This window comes from Cyprinus carpio, chromosome A23 (assembly GCF_018340385.1).
Source record: "Cyprinus carpio isolate SPL01 chromosome A23, ASM1834038v1, whole genome shotgun sequence".
Lineage (NCBI taxonomy): Eukaryota > Metazoa > Chordata > Actinopteri > Cypriniformes > Cyprinidae > Cyprinus > Cyprinus carpio.
The window spans coordinates 6243301-6257324 of NC_056594.1; the positions used below are offsets into that span (position 1 = coordinate 6243301).

General features: G+C 38.1%; 1 protein-coding gene across 3 annotated transcripts in view; it reads left to right on the plus strand.

The window, feature by feature from the left end:
- LOC109060110 (zinc finger and BTB domain-containing protein 46-like) overlaps nt 1-14024 on the plus strand; it is a 71683-nt gene that overhangs the window by 53765 nt on the left and 3894 nt on the right. The window contains exons 4-6 of one of the 3 annotated variants that reach the window (XM_042712765.1): nt 6364-6581; nt 8139-8181; nt 8301-10940. In XM_042712765.1, the coding sequence (XP_042568699.1) occupies nt 6364-6581; nt 8139-8181; nt 8301-8899 (860 nt within the window). In that variant the 3' untranslated portion in view covers nt 8900-10940. Of the gene's footprint in view, nt 1-6363; nt 7626-8138; nt 8182-8300; nt 10941-12686; nt 12863-14024 lie in introns of those variants that run through there. The other 2 variants (XM_042712767.1, XM_042712766.1) reach the window with 2 other exon arrangements.

Genomic DNA, 14024 nt, shown 5'->3' on the forward strand with positions numbered 1-14024 from the left:
AATTTGGTCATTCATAGCCAACATAAAACTTCTGAGTGTTTTTGACTAAAATCCACAATTTTATGGCGCTTTACATCCTTTTTAAAGAAAACACAGAAAATACATTGGTTTGAAACTACATTGAAGAAAGTAAATAATGAGACATTTTCATTTTTGGGTGAAGAATATACCCGTAATATCTTAACAATGTAAATAGATTTTTTTATTTCATGTTTATTTTATTGGAAAGATAAAATCCTTTTTTTTTTTTTTTTTTTTTTTTTGCCATCAAATCTCAAAATTCAACAATAATCATGGAAGATCTCAAACATGTTCTACATGAAGAGATGCGTATTGAAGTCATAACACACACACACACCACAAGGCTTGTGTTAATATGTAACCGATCAACCGATGATAGTTTGGGGTTCTGCACCCCTCTAAAACAAACAGTGCTCGTTGAACCGCACCATGCCAACGGATCACTAGTCGCCCTCCTCTCCAAAACTTCAAAGTAGATTTGTTTAAGTCTCTGGGAAAGGAATTGATTTGATTGAGCCGAGCAGGTCACAACGGGTCTGTGATTAACCCAGATAGTGTGTTATTAGCTGATCCTGGGTCAGGTTTGGTGGTGTGATTTGCTTTAGGTGTGTGTCTGTCTTCTCTACTGATCTATACATACTGACAGCAGGCTGACAACCTGTCCTCTTCAATGCCACTGCTGGAGTCTCAGGGGAGTGTGTATGTGTGTGAGAGAGAGGTTTTATGTGTATGAATATACAAATTTGCGCTTACTAGAAATCAGTGAGTTGTTCCAAAGAAAAAAACACCTACACACTCAATGCACATTCCAAACCACATAAAATACAGTGTGGATATGAAGTGATACACAGTTAATACTATCACAATACAATATACAATATATTACAATACTATAATGCAATACAATACAGAATGTGTATAGAACTGCACATGGGATGGTATGCAAAAAATATATAGAGAACAAAATATACATACACAGTATGAATACTGTAATCTGTAACGCTGAATTTGTAGATATGTAACTTTACATGATACAAGCTAAATTACAAGTTAAAAGTTTTGGACATACTTGCCTAAATTTGATGTCTGAATTTGTTGTCAACTGCTAAAAAATTTCGTAGACAAATATAAATGTTCATAACACTATATATATATATATATATATATATATATATATATATATAATATATATATATATATATATATACTGCGCAGCGACAAATCCCTGACAGAAAACTGCTGCTGCGTTCTATTTATGATGTGCCGACACAAAGTTCAAATGATTTGCAATGCTTTATCACGTCTAGTGTAGATATATGATGTGACAGCAAAAACATGGCAAGTATGACGTAGAGAAAAGTGGACACTGAAAATAGATGATTCAAGTGTAAATGGACTGAACAGTTTTGAGTGAGTGAGTGAGTGAGTGAGTGAGTGATACCATCTTTATTATGGATGATGGTTCGCAGTGAGTTCACAGTTTTAACGTAAGTTTGCTTTAGCCTAAATTATTTTCAAGATCCGAGGTAAAATATCTATTGTTGCTTTCACTATGGCTGTAAAAATCACGCAAAATAAAATTCAAACTCACATTAGACACTTTTAACATTGAATAAAGCACATAATCATTACCTGAGATTATCACTATCATATTTTATATGTTGTTCCTGCTGCGACGTCGCAGAAAATAAAATCCATTTCTAAAATAGAATTCCGTGTCGCTTATTGTCACGTGTCGCTGTCGCGGGTGGTTAGGACAAAAACTACATGGAAAATATACTTTTTATCGCGTCAGGTTGGGACACACGGTGTTACAGTTTGATCCCCCCAAAAATCTAAGTATAAAAATATTAATGCTGACAGATCTGATAATTGAATCTGTAATTAGGGAAAGTGGAGAGAAGAGATCCAGTCTGGAGATGAGCAGGAACAGATGATTTGCACGGCAGACATGGGGATACAGATTTTTAGTTTGTTCGTTTGTTTTTAATATTTAACAGGCAAAGTTCTTCTGTATCTAAATGCAAAAATGTTTATAATTGTTTGAATAAAACACACTACTCTTCACACTACTATCTTTTGATTATTTTAACAAAAGCAACAATATAATAATTGTAATAATAATAATAATTTATATTTATATATAATATATATATATATATATCTATATATATATACTTCTCTCTCACACACACACACACACACACACACACACACACACATATATATATAGGTCAGTGGCCCTTGGCTTGGCATTGTTGGAAGAATTCGGCCCTCAGAGAAAAAGAATTGAGGAACCCTGATATATATATAAAATGTGACGTGACATACAGCCAAGTATGGTGACCCATACTCAGAATTCGTGCTCTGCATTTAACCTATCCAAAGTGCACACCCTAACACCGTGAACACACACACACCATGAACACACACTCAGAGCAGTGGGCAGCCATTTATGCTGCGGCGCCCGGGGAGCAGTTGGGGGTTCAGTGCCTTGCTCAAGGACACCTCAGTCGTGGTATTGCTGGCCCGAGACTCAAACCCACAACCTCAGGGTTAGGAGTCAAACTTTCTAACCATTAGGCCACGACTCCCCCCAGATCCCACCCCCCCCCCCACCCATACAGACAGACACACACACACACAAATTTTACTTTACATATGATTTTTATGTTATCAATAAAATATTACATAATTGATAATTTGCGTTATTTTATTGATAACTGTACTTTTAAGACTGATAACGGTACTGTTATTCTGAAATGTTGAAAAGAGTTTTCCAAACTTTTGACTCACAGTACATATATTTAAAAATTTATTTGCAATACTTCTTGTTGTAGCAGTATTTATTTATTTTTATCTGCAATTGATGTACAGAATTTCATCAAGATGTTTAGAAATAGTGATTGTCAATTCAGCATGAATGAATGTGATTCCATCATTAACAATGTGCTGTAGAAGTACATTTTAAAATAAAAAAACAGTGGTATTTAGCAAAGAAAACAGCTTTAAATATACAAATAGTGATAGCAAACATTTATTACATATAATAAAATAAAGAGTGCTTTCAATATGAAACTGCAGAGGGCTTAAGTTACTAAAATTTAATAAAAAAGAAGACTGATTATTAGTAACTTCACCGACAGCTGCAAATCTCTTTTGGCTGCATTTACACGGCAAACTTTTCTTTTTTATTTTTAGATTTATTTTTTTAGATTTATTACTTGCTAAAAAAAATAAATAAAAAAATAAGGAAGTTGCAAAAGCAGAATTTACAAAGAAAAATAATGTAAATTAAAGCAACATTTGAAAACTGAAATTGTTTTTTAAGTAGAACAACAATTATTTAAAAAAAAAAATTATATTGGATAAACACAAACTCAGCCCAAGCTTAGATTAGCGCTGTTGATTGTAAAACATTTCTGAAGAACTGACATGAACCTGAGCAAATCTAGTTTAAATTACAGAGGGTGGAACATGCTGGAGAGCAATTTGGATATTAGTTGGAACCAAGTAAATTCAGCTGCTTTCTAAAATGGAATTCAAATGAATGTGCTCATAATTGTGCATCTGTTGGCAATCTGTCATCAGAAATTAGCTGAAATTTTGGTTATTTTGGGCTGAAATTTCATTAAATTGGACCTGAGCGTGTGCCTTCGTGGTTGGGTGTAAATGCTTCACTAATGAAGGTAAAACTGTCCTGCAGTGCGAGCTATTTGTCTGCTTCAATTTTTTTTTTTTTTTTGCAGAATTCATAGGTCTTAAGAGTGGGTTGAAGCTAGACAGTTTTGCGTATTCTTTGCCCATGCTACAACTGTATCCAAATATGCATACAAACAGTACATTAAAATAGTATTTTTAGAATTAAAAGAGTAGAATTCACAGTATTCATAAAATAGTAAGCAAAAAGTCCTCAGATGACCTACTATTTCAGGAACATCCTGAATTGCATATCGGATGAACACTTAACTATCATATGAGGACATGGGAGAGGATTGTGAATGGCAGTTAAGCAACACAACCGATACATGTAGGTCATATGACAATGACAACATTGTGAATGTAGTATGTCCAGATTAAATTCATACTACGCACATTCATACTATAGAGAACACACATTTTTTTAATGGTTGCAAAGTTACTTATTCAAAAGAATACCTACTTAGAGAGAATGCAATTTTTAAAGCTGCCATATTTCACATAACAAATTGGTCTAAGACTAATGTATCTTCCAAACCACACCAAAATATTGTTAGCAGTCAGGTATCATCATGGGAACGTAACATATCAAGGTCTGTACCATTTCCCCTAGAAAAAAGACACCCTATGACGTGTCAGCTGGTGGTTTACCTCAGTTGGCCAGATACCATGTGGTAGTTTCTCTTGAGTCTGGTGTATCATGAGCTGTAATAGCATAACATGATTTCCTGTATCCTCCCAGCTACTCATTGTTTCTATATTCAGATGAGCATTATCTCCCTGGAGATTCCATTAGATTGGGAAACCAACCGTAGGACATGTTACTTTATTTAGATAATTAATAGGGGAGATGTGAAAGTTAGTTCATCTTTAAGCCAAAGTCTGAGAGAAAGCTTTACAGGCTTGATCTCAAACCCTGACCTGTGATCAGTCTTTAAATTTCTATTGTAATAGAACACAGTTGGTGGTCATTAGGTCAAATGTCCATCCCAGATCCTATCAAACCTGCACCACATTGTTTTCACTTACCCTGAAGAATTTCCAGGAAAGATATGCAACCACCGTCAAAATGCCTAAGTGCACTTTAATTGGGAATTTTACAAATGAGAGAATGACAGTGGACTGACAGATTGATGTGAACCATACATTCAGTTTCAGTTACTGTTAATTGATGCAAAGGAGTTTGCAGCATGGCTACATTTACACATTGTAGAAATGAGAGGGTGATCTGTGCTAGATGGGAGTGGACAGTGTAGGAGAGGAGAATTCCGGGAATCTGTTTGTGGTTGTGCATTACTGTAGCATGTGCATCTGTCCACTCAGCGCTTAACCAGCAACTACAGCATACTCCTAACAACAGGAGTCCACAAACATCCCCCCCCCCCCCAAAAAAAAGACAAGATGGACATTCAGAAACACAGTGGCTTGAAAGTAGCTCAGTCTCACATATACTGTCTATTCAGATGTCCCTGTGTATACAAAGAGGTCTAGCACATGTCTAAAAAATGACAAGTTTGTTATTAAATTGCAAACAAGTTATTGTGGCAGACAAGTGAGTCATTGAATAGAAGCAACAATGTGAGTTTAGAAGTCTAGAGGTGTGGTCACATTTACTGTTGTTTTATAATTATCAATCAAAATAAATCCATCCATCCATTAATTAAACACAAACAAGAAAGAAATACAAAAAAAAAAAAATTAGGTTGAGTTGGTCGTCATTTTGCTGTGTTGACCCTCAGAAAGTTGTTTGGTTTCAAAGTGACTACTGTCTGAATTATGATTTATACATCACTACAGCATTGACAGTTTTTTTTTCAGTGAAATGTCACTAATGTAACCGTACCTTAATGCAGACTAACTGCATCCATTGCGACATGTCTTGTGGCATGAGCACTGTTTGTTAGAAGTAGTTTGAAAAGCTTTAATAATGCATCTTGAGGTGCAACTTGCTAGGAAAATTCCTTAATGCAGAATTACATAGAGGTCATAGGGCATGATTAATTTTTTTAAATAATTGCACTTAATTAACACTTTAAATTGATAGTCCAGTTTATTATACATCAAAGACAAATCCTTCCTCTAAGAAGTCAAATCAGAATGTCACATTTGTCCCTCTATGTTCTATAATTGGTGTAAATATTTCACCTTTCTCTGAACCTTTGCCTCTGCTACTCTTGGTTTCTTTCATGTAGAATGGTTACGGTCTATTTTGTGTATATCCTGTTTGAACTTTTGCAGAGATTCTGGCAAGTAGCCTGACATGGTTTTTAAAAAATAAAGAAAACGTCCGCCATCATTTAAAAGCTTCTTCTTTCCTATTTCTTTATCTCTCTCTCTCTCTCTCTCTCTCTCTCTCACACACACACACACACACATATATGCGGCTATCCCTTGCGTGTACACGTGGGTGGATGGAGAGGACCAAAAAAAAAAAAAAAAAAGAGCGAGAGAGGCCAAGCCCTAACCCCACTCCGGTCTCTTCATCCCTTCACTCCTCTCCCTCTCTGGTTCTAAATGAAGACTGTGTGTGCCCCTTGCCCCCTTCCCCTCCTCCTCCTCCTCCTCCCCTCTCTCTTCTGCTGTGTGGAAGATGGCCGCTGGTCTGAGAGTAGGTGGGTGAGACTCATTTCCTGTGCTCCTCAGGGCCTCGTTGCTCCAATGACAGCAGCAGCTCCCACAATCCAGGAGCCCTGTTTGGTAGCAAACACAGGGTGTCTTCATATTCTCCTACGTCTACTCTTCCTCCTCTTCCTCCTCCACCATCCGTGCCATGGCCCCCAGGGGCCCTCGGTATGCCACATTCTGGGGGCCCCCCAGACAAGCTCTATGCGGAAGGGGCCCTGAAGGCCTCACCCACTGAGGTAAGTCCAACAAACACCCAATAGGCCACTTATCCTTCAGCTTTGTGTCTCTTGATATACAGCTCCTTTTTAAGAATCTGTCAGATTGCTGTAGATTTGTAGCTTTTTTTGTTGTTGTTGTTGTTGTTTTTTTGCATTGCCTGCTCTGTTCCTGCATGTTCTTTCTTTCTGTTAATTCATGCTATTTCTGCCTTTCTGTAATAAAAATAAAGGCCAGTATGAAGGGATTTCCACATATTCCAAAGATTTTCACATATGTGGACTACCTGATAGTCACATAGTTTACACCTGACCAGAACCAATCAAATCCATCAGCTATTCCAAATTTCGGGCAACACGTCACACTTAATATCTGTGGTGGTTATGTTTAACAAATTTGACCATATTCCACAGAATTGTGCAAATTAGGATCTCCCTAAGTAAGTTAAGAATAAGTTCAGGATGTCTATCGTCTTCTGTATGCCCTGTGCATTTGTCATTCTGATGAATATAATGAGGACTTCCGCAGATGAGGATCTTCTGATAAGAGGTGGATCCAGGTGGCAGTAGAAATCAATAGTGATGGACAATGCAGAGGGGCAGGGTGGGTTTTTGTTTTCTTGAGTGAGAGCAGGAAATTGCATTCTCCCCGTGTGTGCTGAGGTGGCATTTGGTTTCGCAGGACCTCCCCCCCAAGAAGTTGTACCATCTCTGTGGACAAGCCATCTGTTTGCTTAAACCATAATGTGTCACTCTTATGCAAGAGAGGGCGGAACGAGAATGAGGGGGATGGGCCGCACCTATACACGTACAAGCCTCACGCATCTCAGAGCATGGGTGAAAAAACACAATCGGATCTGTAACCCTCCACCTCTCAAACAAATACACACCTTACCTCATGGACAATACTTAATATCCTCTTGTGTCCCAAGAGTTTTCTCTTTGTCTCCACCTGTTGGATATGCTGTTGGGAAACCCAAGTTAAATGAATACAAATAATAGACAAACCAATACAACTTTACGCAAATATCTAAACGTCACTGAAATAAGATCCATTGACTTTGGCAGCATTTTTTTTAAAGAGAATATATCTTGAATTAAATTTATATATATATATATATATATATATATATATATATATATATATATATATATATATATATATATATATATATATAAATAATTTTGAAAACTGCAATATTACAATTACAATTTTGATTTTTTTACAACATAAAATGTATCAATTGACTGTAGATCTAAATATATACAACAACAAAATTGCACAAGAGTAAGAGAATGTATCTTGAATTTAGATTTAAATGTTATAATATATATAATATATATTACCAGTAATTGTCAAAAATACTAATACTTGCATGCTATCTCTGGTTTTGTTGCTTCAACTGTTTCGTTGCTTTTCTTCTTTCTTCAAGGGTCCCATCTATCTCTTCTGTTTCTAGTGTGTCTGTTTGTGTGTTTTACCTCATGAACTTGCATGCCTCAGGAGTACACACCTCAATACAGACCTGTGATCAGAAGTACACAAGTGTTGATGTGCATGTGTGTATATTCTTACAGGAGGAAATGCAAGAAGAAGACAATAGTCCAAATAACAATGCAGGTACGCGTGGCGTCTGTGACGCCGATGGCCCGCCACATGACTGCCTGTTATTTTTCACATACATAAGCCGATATCCTGGCGTTAGTTCTCACCTCTCCCTCCCTCCCTCTCCCTCTCAGGGCTGGAGCGTGTCCAGGTTCCTGTAGAGGAAGATCAGATGGTGAAGGAGAAGCATGGAGTGTGTGTGGCGGAGGTGCAGGGCGGAGGGCCGGGCTGGCGGCAGGAGCTCGCCTGCTCTCTGTGTAAGCAACTGTTTAGCAGCCTGCTTCAACTGAGACAGCACGAATACAGCCACACGCTCTCACTCATGGCACTCTCGCTGGACTGCCTCGACCACCATCGCCCCCTAGTGGCCCCATCTCTGCTCAACCCTCCGTCAGCGCGCTACCATTGCTCGCAGTGTCCTGCCAGCTTTACCCTCAAGTCCAACGCCGACCGCCATGAGAAGACCATACACCTTAAACGGAAGCTGATGCAGTGCATGTACTGCCTCAAGCATTTCCGCGACCGCACGGACCTGAACCGCCACCTGTCTTCCGTGCATTCCAGCGAGCGCGTGTACATGTGTCCCGCTTGCTCCCGAACCTTCAGTACGCAGAAAAACCTGGCTAGCCATGGCAAGGTCTGCTGTCAATCGGGAATCTCACCCACCGAGCAGCTGTGGAACCTGCACGGCTTAAACGAAGAGGATCACGGCCACATCCATATAGATGACTGATTCTCCAAACCAGCAACATTCATCATTTCATTAATAAGGGAATGTGATACAAACTCAGGTCATCCCAGGCCTTCTCCAAATTTTGGCCACAGCACTGTTGACATTTCTACATTTCTTTTTACTGTACATTAGATTTGTATGTTCTTCGAATATCTAAATCGCTAGTTTTTTTTTATGACTACTGCATATGGCTGCTGAGGCACAATTGCTATGCAGAATAAAGACATTTCATGTCATTTCTCTTTTTAAACGTAGAGCTGCCTGCTTTTTGTACCATGCGGGATTATTTAAGGTCTTACTGAAGACTGGAAAACAGAGATCTCGGTGCATTGGATGCCAATGCTTTTTCATTTTGGGGGCTTCGCACCCCTCTTTTTACCAGCGAACTAAGCTTATGCTTAATCTGCAATACAGACTCAGGCACAGGGGTCTCTGTAACTTATCTAGACGTTAAGTAGTTAATTCAGCTGTTAAACCTGTGCACAATGCTGCCCTCTGCAGGATAATCTCTCTCTTGTATTCTGCACTTGAGTTTGAGAAGATAATTGGGATGAGGAAAATTAGGGAATGTCCTAAATCTATCAGCAAGCTACATTGTCTTCAAGTGTGTGTGTGTGTGTGTGTGTGTGTCTGCGCGTGTGTATGCGAGTGCATACATCAGCTCTTCTCCGCTCTCACTCATGCTGACCCTAAATCGCATTGATAAGGGAGATGTGAGAGGAAAAGACATAATTTCTTTAAAGTTGTGACCAGTTCTTGTGTGACCTCACACTAGCTTCCAAACCTGACAGCCAGTAGAAATGTAAAAGGGGATTGAGGGTGTTTTCTGGATCCCTGCTAACAGAGATGGATCTAAATTATAGTTGTATTTTTATGTTAAATCTGAGCCGTCTCATTGAGTGGTCAGACCACAAAGTTATCTGGAAGAGTTCTGGGAAATTTTCAAGGCATTTTACACTTATAGTAATACCTGGAGGAGATGTTGTTAAATTAATTGCAATTTTCACACAACATATGTCATACAGTTATGGCAAGTTCATTAGTGTATCAGTCGGTGCTTACACACTAGAGGCAGCTCTGATGGGGTGTTCGGTGGATAAGGGATGTGTTAAATCCACGTTGAGAGTGTGGAAGAGCTTAGAGGTTGAAATCAAGCAAAAATACAGCAAATATCCATATCCATTCTGAAATTCTACTCGCCTCTCTAAGAATCTCTGTGATTGTTCAACAAATGCAGTGCGCACTGCAGCAGAACCCGTTAGCATTTTCGCAACTTTTGAGCGTCACTCATCTTTCCTCTTTGAAATCAATGGATTTGCAGTGTTGCAGTAAATAAGTTGTGCCAGAAACTGTGAATGTGTTGACATTCAGCAGTGAGAAAGTGGATTGTCACACTAGAACCACCTAAACATACCCATAAATCTTATACTCAAGTATGCAAAAGGCCTCTTCTTTTCGCTGGTTTTCTTTTCTTTTTTTCCTCAGAAAACAAGATGTCTGTCTGTTGTCTTTGTAAAGATCTTGAAGGTATCATACACTTTTTGCATAGACTATCCAATCTTTGTGTCATATGTAAAACTTTGTTGTGTTTTTTCGTCAAACAAAATATCTGCTTGGTCTGCTTGTAACAACTTTCCCAGTTACAGAATGAAAGCATGACGACAAACTGTTAAGTGTGTTGCTGCATTGAATCTGGGCTGATTTGTGAAAGGAATCACTTTTTATCACCTATGCAAAGATAGAGAGATTTGCACTGACATTTTCAAGGTCTTAGCACTTTCTCCTCAGGAAATGAAAGGACTGGTGCACTCTGATATCGTCTGAAGAGTTTTGAATGGTGGGTGTAAAAACCGCATCAGAAATCTCAGTCACAGCTGTTTTGAATTGCACTATTTTTTTATGACCGAAATAAAAAATAAATAAATAAATAAATAAACCCTTTAGACTAAAACCAAAAAGATTTCTGTAAATGATGTATTTTGGAACAGTTCTAACTGGTTGGTTGTCATTTTTAGACAATAAATTTTGACGTAAAGCATCATGAAAACTGTGGTCATTTTATTTTACAAATAATAAAAATAAATTGAGAACCTGTTGTGATCAGCTACAAATAGATTTGCTGTTCTACAATTTTGTTGGGAGGGTCACATGGGTTTTATTTGCTATCTTAAATTTCAGCTTGTTGTCATACAGTAGGTCAGATCTGACCATCAACTATTTAAAAAATGTAGATTGTCAGTTCCAGGGCAGCTGTTTGGATTCTTAAGTTGTAAATGTGCAGCATGTTGGTTTTGCCATTTCAGCTCATCGGGTATTTCATGGATTATTAGGTAAACCTGGGCATCAGGTCTGTTCTTACCTAAATGGTGCTTATTAGCTGAGCTAGTGTAGACCAGTGCCTAATGAGATTACAGTCATGACAGTATGAATAACACAAAGCACATGCCTCTGTCTTTTACTAACAGAAGACTGAAAGATTAGAACTAGAAGTAGTGGAATTGATGTTTGGTTTTGTGAGTTTAGGTTGATAATTTGTGCAGCAATTGTACAGCAAACAATAGGAAGCTATGCTATGCAGCGATGTGGGTTTTTCATTGTTCTTTGTTGAATTTGAGCAGTAAAATCAGTTTCAGTGCTGTGGTTGCTAGGGAAACTGTCTTTTGGGGCTGCTTTTGGTAGCTAAGGGCAGGTGAGTTAGGGAGAGTATCCCTCTCGCGGTTTGTCAGTGCTTTGGCTATCTTCAGTGTCTGCCACTAGATGATACAGTGAAAGGATAGGAGGGATGGAAAGGATGTACAGTAACTGATGTGAAAGTGGCAGTAATAATACCATGATGAATAGTGACAATTTACAGATGGGTTTTTTTTTTCCTTGGTGAAAAGGCTAAAAATACAAATATTAAGATTTAATAATATGCTCATTAATAATGTCAGGGTGTTTAATAATATATATATGAATACTGTAACAATATATATGAATGAAATACTATATAGGATTATAGACGAACTGATGAACAATAGTGTATTTATATTATATATTGGACTAGATTGTTGTTCATTGTTCTAATGCCTAATGCACTGTTCTACCAAATTATTAAACAGGGTTGCCAGGTCTGTGAAACAAATTCAGCCCAACTGTTAATCAAAACTAGCCCAATCATGTTTTTGCCTCGGTTTTCACTTCAAGCCGCAGACTTCAAAAACAACCCACAGCAACAGTGTAAATGTCGCCATATTCCACAGTAAAACCGCAGACTTGGCAACCATGTTACCAAATTTGTTTGTGCATCAGTAATGTGAAATTTGAGGTGGATGAATGTTTAGCTGTTGTGAAAGTATGGTCAATGTATTAGAAAAACAAAAACAAAAAAAATTCAAGTTGTTATTTCTTACTTTTCATATTGTGGTAATATATGACCTGTACATGTTCTCCTGTTGACTAATTCTGATGTAGAGTAACGTCCTCCATTGGGACGTCCTTATGGCTTTATAGAATGCTCCTAAAATAAAAATAGCCCTGACTCCACCCATTAAAATAATTAGGGTTAACATGAATCAGCCCGTTATGTTAATGCAGCAATAGCAGCTGTTAATTAAAGTCATTTTATCCAATAGAGAGAGAGAGAGAGAGAGATTAACCCAGTGCTTCGGTAAGTAGGCTTGGCATTAATGCTATGTGTAGGGCTTTAACACTTCTCACATATTAACTCTCATACTTCCAGTGGCTTAACCTGCATGTGTTCAGACTCTGATCAGCTCTCCTCACATCTCTTCATCTCTATCCACAGTTAATGACTTCACAGTGATCAGGAAGAAGTTTAAGTGCCCATACTGCAGTTTTTCTGCCATGCACCAGTGCATCCTGAAGAGGCACATGCGTTCACATACGGGCGAGAGGCCGTATCCCTGTGAGATCTGCGGGAAGAAGTTCACCCGGAGGGAACATATGAAACGCCACACACTGGTGAGTGCAGTACCAACAGGGGGAGGCAGTGAGTGCCCAGCAATTGTCTGCATAAATGTGCAAAGTATACAGCACTTAAAGGAATAGTTCCCCCAAAATTGAAAATTAAATCATCTTTTACTCACCCTCAAGTTGTTTTAATTATATTTTCAAGAATGTGGTTAATCGAACGGTCCCGGACATGGGACACGGACCTGTACCCGCTGACTTTTTTTCCTTACTATGGAAGTCACTGGCTACCAGCGACTGTTTGGTTAACCACATTCTTCAAAATATAAACTTTTGAGTTCAATAGAAGAAAGAAACTCATACTCATGTTTGGAATAACTTGAGTAAAAGATGTCATCATTTTCATTTTCTGGTGAACTAACCCTTTAAGAGTGGTTGAGATAACATTGTGAAATTACATCTGGATGTTTATAATTAAATAAAATGAAATAAAAAAATATTTAATTGAAATATCTTGTGAAATATTTCAAATTTCAAATCTGATACTTTTGAAATGTCTTTTCAGTTTTTATTAAGGACTGTACAGCATATGTGGTTTTCGTAAAGATGTTTGTGTGGGAGACATTCAAGTCTCTAGTGGGCCCCTATTAAATACAGCATTCTGCCATATCCCATAAACCCCTCTTATCTCAGTTTTCTCTGCCCTTATTGCCAGCAGTTTTTTAACACCTCCTCTCCTTTTTTTCTTTCTTAAAGCCTGTATTTACTGTATTTTCTCAAGGGAAGCACACATAAACATGCTTTGGCGCATGTTCTTGGTCTCTGTGTGGCTAAGAGACGTGCCACAGAAATTAGCTCTGGTTTTGAGCATATCAAAGGGCCTGTAATAGTGTGACATGATAACAGACAGCACTGCTTCTGCTTAGCGCTGAAACGTTTAACACCTAAACATTGCTTAATTCATGATCCACACCATGATGGATCACAACCGATATGCTAGCTACACCGCCACATGTTGTCACCGCTTCGTTATAATTTGGTGAAAAATTCAAAGGTCTGCACAAGAGACTGTAATTGGCTGAATGCTTCTCTTCCCTTGTGAATCCAGCAGCGATTGCGGATGCACAGTTTATGCTTTTACAGTTTATGCATACATGTAATGCTAATAAAATATACAACACAAGAGCATGCCATTATAGTAATGTCGAGGTCT